General features: G+C 38.2%; 1 protein-coding gene and 1 long non-coding RNA gene across 2 annotated transcripts in view; one reads left to right on the top strand and one right to left on the bottom strand.

The window, feature by feature from the left end:
• LOC149130253 (uncharacterized) overlaps window positions 1-6,400 on the top strand; it is a 7,369-nt gene extending 969 nt beyond the window's left edge. Inside the window, exon 2 of the long non-coding RNA XR_016239117.1 lies at window positions 6,297-6,400. This is a non-coding gene — a long non-coding RNA (uncharacterized LOC149130253). The remainder of the gene's footprint in view (window positions 1-6,296) is intronic.
• A 3,368-nt stretch (window positions 6,401-9,768) lies between these two features.
• Window positions 9,769-12,473, bottom strand: LOC106878617 (uncharacterized). The gene has a single exon (XM_089345818.1). The coding sequence runs from the start codon at window positions 11,935-11,937 to the stop codon at window positions 10,192-10,194; it is 1,746 nt and encodes a 581-aa protein (XP_089201944.1). The 5' UTR covers window positions 11,938-12,473; the 3' UTR covers window positions 9,769-10,191.
• Between the last annotated feature and the right edge of the window lie 27 nt (window positions 12,474-12,500).

The raw sequence follows: 12,500 nt of genomic DNA, 5'->3' as shown, positions 1-12,500 counted from the left end.
TATATATATAATACAACATGATCTGTTCTTTATAATCCGTTTTTCTTTAATGTTGTTCGACTTTCCTTTTCATTCATTCTCTCGCAAAATTTATATTCGTTTGTGTTTTGGGAGGTGAGACGACCAAGGGCCGCTAAAAAAAAACAAAAACAAAATAAATAAAACAAGCTTCAACACTGACTGACCCTTGCAATAATAAATCGGATGGGAGTTTGACCGGGCACTCACTCCATGCAGACAAATCTCAGTCGATTATACTCTTTTACTTGTTTCAGTCGTTTTGACTGCGGCCATGCTGGAGCACCGCCTTTTAGTCGAGCAAATCGGCCCCAGAACTTAATCTTTGTAAGCCTAGTACTTATTCTATCGGTCTCTCTTTTGCCGAACCGCTAAGTTACTTACGGGAACGTAAACACACCAGCATCGGTTGTCAAGCGATGCAAGGGGGACAAACACACACACACACACACACAGACATACATACATATATATATATATATATATATACATAAATACGACGGGCTTCTTTTAGTTTCCGTCTACCAGATTCACTCACAAGGCTTTGGTCGGCCCAGAAGACACTTGCCCAAGGTGCCACGACAAATAATAATAATAATCAATGCCATAGCGACATCACACAAATAATGGTGATATATCTTTCCAATGTACAACGTGACTATATTGCTGTTTCACATAAACGTGTATATATATATAAATATTTAATGTATATAATCTGTGCGTGTGTTTATATTTGTCTGTCTCTGGTAAGACCAGATGACCCAACCAAGGCCGCTAAAAAAGAAATAACTGACCAGTACAATAAATGGGTGAAAGTTGGCCCAACAACACAGAGATCTTTAAGTGGAAAATATTTAATAACTGTTTTTAATTGAGGCATGTGGCCACTAATTTTGCCGGGAGGAGTGGTTTGTCGTTTACAACGGACCTCGGTACTTGACCGGTATTTCATTTTATTGACCCCCGGAAAGATATGAAAAGGCAAAGTTGACCTGGGCGGAATTTGAACTTGGAGCTTTCAACAGCCTATTGCTCTGACGATTCCATCGAATTAATTACTTTCAGTTAAAATTTACTAATGACGAATGATAATTATTAATAGCAAACACAGACATGGGCTATATATATAATATGTATACGCACACCTCTCTATATATACGTTTTTTCTGCATATATAGGTATATACACGAACTTCTCTGAATTTTATACACACACGCTTCTCAGATTATATATACATATACATATGCCTATATATATATATATATATATATATACATATACTCATTTACTATTTGTTTATATATATATATATATGTATATAGTTTTAGGGAAAATAACCAAGTTTCAAGAACTCATCGAGTTTATAAATTGATTTTAATTGAGTTTTTACCTGTAATTTTGGATTTTGTCCCTAATATATATATATATATATATATATATATATATATATATATATATATATGTATGTATGTATGTACACAGATCTTAGTCTCTTTCAATCTGTTTATATTTCTGTGTCTCTCTGTGTCTCTAATGACATCAGGAAACCGCAGACAGGTCCTCATTAAAAACACAAAAATAACTAAATAAAAATAAGTGACCCCTAACAATAAATTGGATGAAAGTTGACCCGACAACACAGGCAAAGACATTTTAGGGGTTTAGAAATAATGCCAAAAAAGCTAACAAGTCACAAAGACACCATAACTAATATATAGCAATTTGTGTGTTAAAATATTATTACTATTTCTCTATTCATATTCGCTATTCTTTCTGTCTCTAATTCTTTCTATATCCTGCATGCGTATAATATATATATGGCGAAAGATAGTCTATATATATATATATATATATATACATAGATATATATACACACATATATACACGTATACATATGTTTGGTGATGCAAAGAGGAAAAATAGAGCTATTCCACTCTGCCTAACGGTATTGAGTACTTTCGTTCAACGGTATTTTCCACACCAAACCCTGCCCCCACCATTATGTGTGTGCGTGTGGAAAAAAAAAAGTATATATTTTCTTGCGCGCGCGTGGACGTACGTATATATTATGTATATCTCCATATCGTTTCTCCCTTCCTCCCTCTCCCTTACATTTTCTTCCTCTCTCTCTCTCACTCTCGTATTCCCCCCTCTCTCTTTTTCTGTATATATATCTTCCTCTCGCTCTCATTTCCTTGAATAATTTTACTTTCTTTCTTTCTTTCTCTCACTCACTCTCTCATACACGTTTTGACTTTCTCTCACTTCATATTTCACTCTCCCCTCCTATATGAATGCTTCTGCCTTTCCCTCTCTCTCTCTAGCTTACTCTTTCACTCTCTATCACGCCTTCTGTCTTCCTCCCCATCTTTTTTCTCTCGTTAATTTCATCCCTTACCTCCCCCCTTTGGTTTTTGGTTACCTCCCTAACCCTCTCTCTATTACTCTCTCTCCCTTCCTTTAGCTCTATCTCCCTTTCTCCACTTACCTTACCTTTCACTTCTCCCCCCCCACACACACTCCCGCTTTCTTCTCTTACCTACTTTCCCCGAGCCAGCGATGGGATCCGCTAGAAATAGCAGCTGTCTTAAAACAGGAAAGTATTGGATAATAAATAAGTCCTTAGTACCCTGGCAAGGAAAAAATAACAAGACAGGATGGTCCCAGCTGGAAAGCCTCGTGGGCCCTTCAGCCATGCCCGCCCATTCACAACTAACCGACTTTGCATTAAACAATTGTCTCTTTCCAATTAAGTGTGCATGTATACACACGTATACCTCAACTTACGTCGGTAATTGGTTTTACTCGCAAACCGACGTAACACGAAATATCATTTATAAAAAAAAAAACTTTATTAGCTTTTATATCTGTTAATAAACGGTTTCTTCGTGTTTTCACGTTTGCTTCATTTGATCGTCCAGTGTTTTTGTGTCCTTTATTTTTTTATGCTTTGAAATCCGTCCGATGAGGCCGACGTGGAAGACGGATAGATCGGTTCAGAGTTGAGATTTATTTATTTTTTTCCGTTAATTTCTTACAAAAATAAAAAAATAAAAAACGATGTAAAGTAGGAAAAGACATCTCGAAACGACCACAAGTTTAGGTGTTTCCCCTCATAAGTATATATTTGCAAATGCTTAGCTTTCTCGTCAATAATACGTACTAAACCTTATCTTGTTTTCGCACTCTTTCCCCCCTCTCTTGTCTCTCTCTCTCTCATTTTTATATCAATGAAGGAATCTTTATAGTTCTCATAAATACACACACATGGCAGAGGTTCAGAATACATACACCACCCGTTTTCGGCGTAACAAAAACCTTAACACTAGACCCCTAACCCTGAACACCGAGTGTACGTATTCTTTACTTTCGCCTACACACACACACACAAACGTGTGGTGTGTGCATAGACATGCGTATGGACATAACCACATGTCAAGATACATACACGTATAAACGCTTATATACACACATTTCTATGCATACATTGACACACACACACAAGTACTGGTGTGAAGGAGTCACAAATTATCACCTGGGTTATAATCCTCGTTAAATAAGGCTCTGGGTCTGTGAAAATGCCTTTGTCTCATCACCTGCTAGGTTATGAGAATCCCTACACACACACACACACACACACACACGTTGCTGTGTGGTAGTCTAAGCTGTCTCCATTTTGCAGTGTGTTTCTATTGGTCAGTCGAGTATCATATTGCATATCATCACGTGCAGTGGTCAGTGCTGCAGTCTGGACATGTTGTACTCTCTCCAATGTCCAGCCTGTTTCTTTGTCAATCAAGGACCAACATGATGTGATGGTCCTCAGTTCAGCACGAATCAAACATGCTCATATGACATGCATGCATTGAGGCCAACAAACAAGCAGGTGCAACCCTCAGGTTTGTCTCTGCAGCTGAGGCCCCTGTCGCAAACCCTGACTGGCTCTCTCTTATTTACGATGACGACATGGGGTTCCAGTTGATCCAATCCATGGAACAGCCTGCTTGTGAAACGAACGTGTAAATGGATGAGCACTGCAAATTCAACTACACACATACATTGTTATGTTCATAGTATTTTTACTATAGAGCTGCTTCCATTGCATGATACAAAATATGAGAAAGCTGGTCCCTTTGAATTTCAGGCACACCTCATTTTTGTCAGCTGAGTGGACTGGAGCAATGTGAAATAAAACATCTTGCTTAAGGAAACAACATGCTGCTGGGAATTGAACTCCTGACTTTAGGATCACGAGCCAATTACCCTAGCCACTCAACCACGTGCCTTCACCTTAAGGGATACATGGGGCCAACAAAGTGTAGGTTTCACACTGTTGTCCACCTAGAACTTGGAGACCAAATTGTTGATCCCTGGGGTTCAGTCCTACTGCATGACACCGTGGCCAAGTGTCTTCTACTGTAGCTTTGGACTGACCAAAGCGTTGTCTTTGGATTTGGTAGATGGAAACTGAAAGAAGCCTGTCGTGTATATGCATATGTATCTGTCTCCTTGCTTTGACTTTTCATATATATATATATATATATATATACATATATATATATATATATATATATATATATATATATATATATATATATATATATATATATATATATCTGTAGATATATCTGTAGATATAATATGTGACAATTATTTGGTAGCCATGATAAAGCTCCGAGTTTCGGATGTCATGGCTACCGAATAATTGTCACATATATTTACAGATAAATTCCTCTATTTACATAATATCAAGGTCTCTTTCATTCTTTTGTCTTACCATTACTGTCAATATATATATATATACAAGTATGGAAGTAAATGGTGAAGCCGTTTTCACGTGATAAGCGATTACACACACATCTCTGTTTTATATATAGTATAGATATATATATATATATATAATATACATACATATCTAAATATAATTATTGCTATTATTAAAACAATACTTACAACTCTAACCATGATGAAATGAGTGCTTTATGTATTTTGTGCTAAAAATTATGGATTTTTTTTTTGTTTTGTTTTATCTTAATGAGGTCAGATAACAGTTATCTGTTCTCGTTGACACCAGAAGGATTTATAAACTTCAAGAGAACATGAAATAATTATTTTTCGGAATAGTGGATCTCAAAGCAGATAAGCTATAAATAACATTGGGTAAATATTGAGCTGAAAAAAAAGGCCTCTTTGGATTACACTGTTATTTATAGAATCATCATCATCATCATCATCGTCGTTTAACGTCCGCTTTCCATGCTAGCATGGGTTGGACGATTTGACTGAGGACTGGTGAAACCGGATGGCAACACCAGGCTCCAATCTAAATTTGGCAGAGTTTCTACAGCTGGATGCCCTTCCTAACGCCAACCACTCAGAGAGAATATGTTTCCAAAACCAATGTTCTTCCCAAAAAGAACTATATATTCTGTATATGTGAAGGCACATGGCCTATTGGTTAAGGGTGTGGTACTCATGATCACAGGATCATGGTTTCAATTCTCAGACCGGTGATGTGTTGTTTTCTTGAGCAGAACACTTCATTCCACCCTGTTTCAGTCTGCTCAACTGTAAATAGGTGAACGCTGCAATGGACTGGCATTCCATTCAGGGTGAGTGTTGGCCTGCTCGCCTAACCTGCAAGTTGGTATCAACAGAAAGCGACAGCAATGTGAAGGAGAACATTGTGACTTGCAGTATAATTATATATTATTATATATATATGTGTGTGTGTACTCACAAGGGGAAGATGTTTTATAAATGTATCCTGTTAAAATCATGCAATGTACTCCAGAGTCTTGGCAAAACGAATTTCTTCACCCCCACCGCTCCCTGTTGCTACAGCTTATCAATTGTCACGTACTCGTGTCACTTCTGAAACTGAAATGAATCCCACTTGTTTCAAGTATTTACCGAATGTTTCTAAACTTGAAAGGATTCTTATGAAAACCAAATTCTGGCAGAATCATTGGCATGCTGGACAAAATGCTTAGCAGTATTTCTTACGACTTTGCGTTCTGAGTTCAAATTCCACTGAGGTTTATTCTGCCTTTCATCGTTTTGGGGTTGATAAATAAGTACCAGTTAGGCACTGAGATTGATATTATCAACTAGCCCCTCCTCACAAAATTTCAAGCTTTTTGCCTATACTACAAATTATTAAAAATGTCGCTGGTTTTGAAATTGAAGTTTTTTTTTTAAATATGATATTTTTTAAAAATCTGAATTAATTTAATACTGCAATTAATTTATACATTTCTATTTCTTTTTAATTAAAGAATCTCATTTGGAATATTGGATTACAACAAACGAATTGGATTAATTTGGGATTTGCCTAAATAACGGAAATTATGATTATGTCTTTGGAATTTTACAGATAAAAGTGTATAAATCTATATAAAAATATATATATATACACACACACACTTGGAACTGTATATAAATCTCTACATAGGCATATGCAGCCCCTACTGTAAAAAAAGAGAGCGAGTCTTACTGAGATTCAAGGATTTTATACAATAGTATGGTAAGTTCTGGTTCTTTTCTGTTTTAGGGAGAAGTAGTGTTTGTGATTCATTGATTTTTAAGATCATCACGTTGTATCTTGGAAGCTGGAAACTGTGCAAAGCATGCAAAACTGTGTATGTGTATATATATATGTATATATATATGTATATATATATATATATATATATATATATATATATATATGTATATATATATATATATATATATATATATATATATATATATATATATACGCATATGTAGGTGTAGACATGGCTGTGTGGTGAGAAGCTTACTTCCCAATCACATGGTTCCAGGTTCAGTCCCACTGTGTAATACCTTGGGCAAGTACTATAGCCCCGAGCCAACCAAAACCTTGTGAGTGGATTTGGTAGATGGAAACTGGAAGAAAATATATAATATATATATATATATGTATATATATTTGTGTATGTATTAGTGTTTGTACACCATAGATATAGTGTGTGTGTGTGTGTATATATATATATAGGCGTTAGGAAGTGCATCCAGCTGTAGAAACTCTGCCAAATTAGATTGGAGCCTGGTGTTGCCATCTGGTTTCACCAGTCCTCAGTCAAATCGTCCAACCCATGCTAGCATGGAAAGCGGACGTTAAATGATGATGATGATGATGATATATATATATATATATATATATATATACACACACACACACATGCACATACTGTATATAAAAAAAGGATTGATGGACACAGCTGGTCTCAGCTGGAGCATTTGTGATCACAAGGCAACTGGATTGAGGCTGACCAGGTGCTGGCAGGATTAAATAAAGTGCTAGCAACTACTATACACACACACATGCTGTATACGCCCACAAACGAAGATAATCCAGCGCAGGTGTCCTCACTCATTGGCTCGTACTTACATACATAAAAGAGTAGGGTGTGATTTGAGGGAGATTTGGCTGCTATTTCTACCAGGTCAAACAACTATGTACTGACTCCCAAATTATTTTTGATGATGATGATGATTGTAGTGGCAATGCCAGTGCTGCTGTTGTTTAGCCCCAGGACAGCACCACTGGAGTAGACTAGTGATTGTAGGCACTCCAATGATGACCATCCCACTTTTAGACCTGTGTCTAAGATTACATTGTCTCCTGTTCTTTGTTTAAAAACGTTAAGCTATGTTGGGAATTCTGCTGCTATTTCTTGTAGGTCAAGTGATTTCATACAGCAAGTGTTTTGAAGCTTTTTTTCTGTTTATGAAAGCAGATCTCTAAGTGTTTGTTTAACATGTGCCCATCCCCCCACCCAGCTCCTAAACTATAGCATCATATAGGACGTCAAAAGATCACACACACACACACACACATCTGTAAGGAAATGAATTTTGCTGAAATATTTTCAGAAATTTGTGGAAGCTAGAAGCGTGGTTGTGTGAGGGGTTAATTTCCCCAATTCTGTGCTTTCAGGTTCCGTCCCTCTGTATGACACTTTGTGCCAACTCGCTTCTGTTGTAGCATTTGGTAAACTGAGGCCTCACAAGTGACAAATGTGAACGTCTTGGTTGCCTTGTCTGTCTGTCCGTCCGTCTACCTATTGAATTTTCATAACATCATGGCAGAGTAGCAGCTTAATCTGGGATTATATTAGACGCAAAACAAACATTTGCATTCATTGTAATTCAAGTACTGCTGCTGTCGCAGTCACCGTTGTTCTTATCCGTTTAGCCATAAGTCAGCCACATTACCTCCTCCACCTCTGCCGCCACATCCTCCACAATTGGACAGCTAACAGACAATTTATTACCCTAATTCATCATCATCATCATCATCATCATCTGCTGTCTGTGTTCCATGCTGCCATGAGTCTGGACAGTTTCACAGGGACCACTGGCACCAGGGACTGCATTGCATTGTGACCCCCAATGTCTGCTTTAGTATGGTCAGACGTTGGTGCTGCATCGAAGAGGCCAGGGAATAGAAGAAAGAAGACATGCACCCAACACCAGAGCTGAAGACACCTCCGAAAGGGGGTGGCCCCGCCACGTCAAAACGGTAGAGGAGTAGGGGCCGAAACCGGACGTGGTTCCTCCTGATGATGTCTTGAGCTAACTGGATCCTATAAAGGAGCTGTTGTGGTAGCAGACCACGAAACATGGTTGAAATTCCTCCCTTATTTCTTTACTGCTCACAAGGGGCTACACACAGAGAGGACAAACAAAGGCAGACAAACGAATTAAGTCGATTATATCAACGCCAGTGCATAACTGGTACTTATTTAATCAACCCCCCGAAAGGATGAAAAGCAAAGTCGACCTCGGCGGAATTTGAACTCAGAACGTAGCGGCAGACGAAATAACGCTAAGCATTTCGCCCGGCCCCCTAACGTTTTTGGACAGCTTGCCGCCCCCTATTTTTTTTCCTAACGTTTCTTATTTAATATGGTTTCTATGGCTGGGGGCCCTTCCTAATGTCAACTGCCACAGTGTATTCTGGGTACTTTTTTCATGGCACCAGAACTGTTGATGTTACCATTCCGATTTACAGGATGATAAACCCTGGAAGGAGTTAGGGGTGGTGGTCAGCTTTATGCTGGGGGGACAAAGTATTAGAGAAGTGGGAGGACTCTGTTGTCTCGTTTGTCCTTTGTTTTAATGGTATTGCTGCTATTTCTAGCAGGTTGAATAACCAGAGAGATTCCCTGTTGTTGTTGAGGCCTTGGTCAGCTTCAGTTAGATCAGACGTTCCAGCTGTGACTCTCCTGTCTTACATTTGTAGCATACCTAGGACTACATTATCTAATGTGACTTTCCCTGTTATTGTTTAACCCCAGGTCAGTCCTGATCCAGGAGACCTATGATCAAAGATGTTTCAACTATGACCATCCTGTCTTTTAGTCAGACATAGTGTATCTAGGACTACATTATTTAATGTGTCCTTCTTTATTGTTGTTTAACCCCAGGCCAGTCCTGATCCAGCAGACCTAGGACCAAAGATGTTTCAGCTGTAACCATCCCATCTCTTATTCAGGCATAGTGCATCTAGGACTACATATTGCTGGTGTCATGTTTAACTTCCATGTCAGTTCTGATTAAATATGCTCCAGCTGTGACCATCCCATTGACTACATTATCCAATCAGTCCTTCCTATTTTTATGACAACAGCCTGTAACTTAACTGCTATTTCTAGCATATCAATTAATCCTATAGAGGCTTTCTCATTGGCCCACAATGGTGAAAAACAGGAAGAGAGGAGGTTGTATTTTTAACATTTTATTTTGCTATTTCTTGGGTTTTTTGTTTGTTTGTTTGGTGTGGAGTTGACCTTGACATTGTGTCTCAAGTTAATCTGTTGTTGTTGTTCTTGTTGTTATTAAAGCAATAAGCTAGCAGAATTGTTAACATACTAGGCAAGAATGCTTCGTGGCATTTTGTTTGTCTTTGTTCTGAGCTCAAATTCCGCCGAGGTCGACTTTATCTTTCATCCTTTTTTAGGGTCGATAAATTAAGTACCAGTTGAACACCAGGGCCAACGCAATCGATTCATGCCCTCCCCCAAAATTGCTGGCCCTGTGTCAAAATTTATTATTATTATTATTATTATTAAGGTGAGCTGGCAGAATTGTTAGCACCCTGGGCAAATTGTTTGGCAGCATTTTGTCAGTCCTTAGGTTCTTAGTTCAAATGCCACCAAAATGGTTGCTTACAGAAAACGATTTACCACAGATATCACAGTGATATGGCTTCTCTCCTGTATGAACACGTTTGTGTATAGTCAAATGGCTTCTTGCAGAGAATGATTTACCACAGGTATCACACGGATAAGGTTTCTCACCTGTATGGATTTGTCTGTAATCGGTCAAGGCATTCCTCACAGACGATGATTTATCACTGTGATTCGGCTTTTCACCTGTATGGATGTATTTATGCGAAATCAAGGTACTTCGTCTGGAGAAAGCTTTACCGCAGATGTCACACTGATATGGTTTTTCTCCCGTGTGAATACGATAATGCTTAGTTAGGTGACTCCCAGATGAGAATGATCTACCACAGATATCGCATGGATATGGCTTCTCACCTGTATGCATGTATTTGTGAGTAGTTAAGTGAATTTTCTGAGAGAAAGATCTTCCACAGATATCACAGTGATGTGGTTTCTCTCCTGTGTGAACACGTTTGTGCTTAGTCAAGTTACTTCTTTCAGAGAACGATTTACCACAGATATCACAAGGGTATGGTTTCTCTCCTGTATGAATGCGTTTGTGCCCAGCCAAGTGACTCCCATCGGAAAAGGACTTACCACAGATATCACACTGATATGGTTTTTCCCCTGTGTGAATATGCCTGTGATTAGTTAAGTTAGTTAGAGAGGACATAGATTTACCACAGATATCACAGCGATATGGCTTCTCTCCTGTGTGACTGTATTTGTGTCGAGTTAAGTAACTTAATTGTGAGAATGATTTACCACAGATAACACAATGATATGGTTTCTCTCCTGTGTGAATACGTCTGTGTTTATTTAAGGTGCTTCCCTCAGGGTATGATTTCCCACAGATATCACAATGATATGGCTTCTCTCCCGTATGAACGTATATATGGCTAGTTAACTGATAATTCTGAGAGAACGACTTACCACAGATATCACAATGATATGGTTTCTCTCCTGTATGAATGCGTTTGTGTCTAGTTAAGTTGCTTACTACAGTGAACACCTTGCCACAAATACCACAGTGATATGGTTTCTCTCCCGTATGAATATGTTCGTGTATAGTTAAATCATGATTCTGAGTGAATGACTTACCGCAGGTATTACAGTGATATGGCTTTTCTCCTGTATGAACTCGTCTGTGTACAGTTAAGTCATAATTCTGAGAGTAAGATTTACCACAGATATCACAGTGATATGGTTTCTCTCCTGTATGAATGCGCTTGTGCCGAGTTAAGTCGCCATCTGTGGTGAATGATTTACCACAAATATCGCAGTGATATGGCTTCTCTCCCGTATGTATGCGTATATGTCTAGTCAAGTTACTTGCTTCAGAGAACGCCTTCCCACAGATATCACAGTGGTGTGGTTTCTCTCCCGTATGTATACGCTTATGTCTACTCAAGTTACTTACCACCGTAAATAATTTACCACAGATATCACACTCGTATGGTTTCTCTCCGGTATGAATATATTTGTGCCGACTCAAGTGGCTAGTTTTCGAGAACATTCTGCCACAGATATCACAGTGATATGGTCTCTCGCCTGTATGGGTCCGCTTGTGTATAGTGAGTTTACGTTTCTGATTAAATGTTTTGTTACAAATCTCGCAGGGAAATGATGGCTCTTCTGTATTTTTCGTTGTCTCATCTGGAAAATCACATCTCTCTGATTCTTGCTCACATTTGACTTTCTCCTCACGCAATTCATTTTCCATGTTTTCTTTTTTGTCTCTTTCTCTCCACAATACGATTCAGTGATATCTTTCTTCTTTCTGGTTGTATGTTTTATTCATAACAAACATTTCGTTTGCTGTATTTCGTCAGCTGTGATTTTAGTCAATACATGAATACATTTGCAAACTTCAGTCGCGCTCTGTATATTTCTCCAGAAAGAGAACAAGGGAGGTTTCATTCGTAAACTCAGTCAGGGAAAGTTATTTCACCGCAATTCCAAACTCTGATGCTTGGTATTCTGAAATAAAAGACAAACAGTGAAAACTAGAGAAAATTATATATACATACAACAGCAGAAATATTACAAAATTCCTATGATAATAATCATCATTATCATTTAAACTCCATTTTCCAGTTCGGCAAAAGAGAGACCGATAGAATAAGTACCAGGCTTACAAAGAATAAGTCCTGGGGGTCGATTTGCTCGACTAAAGGCAAATGACTGAAACAAGTAAAAGAGTAAATTGGTTTAATTACAGAAATAGGGGTTAATAAAATTTCTTCTAGTTGCAGAAGCAGCATCTGTCATTTTATGGTTGTTTTA

This window comes from Octopus bimaculoides, chromosome 30 (assembly GCF_046866305.1).
Source record: "Octopus bimaculoides isolate indiv1 chromosome 30, ASM4686630v1, whole genome shotgun sequence".
NCBI classification, from domain to species: Eukaryota; Metazoa; Mollusca; class Cephalopoda; order Octopoda; family Octopodidae; genus Octopus; species Octopus bimaculoides.
The sequence above is the reverse complement of the archived record's forward strand: the minus strand, read 5'-3'. Positions and strand labels throughout refer to the sequence as shown.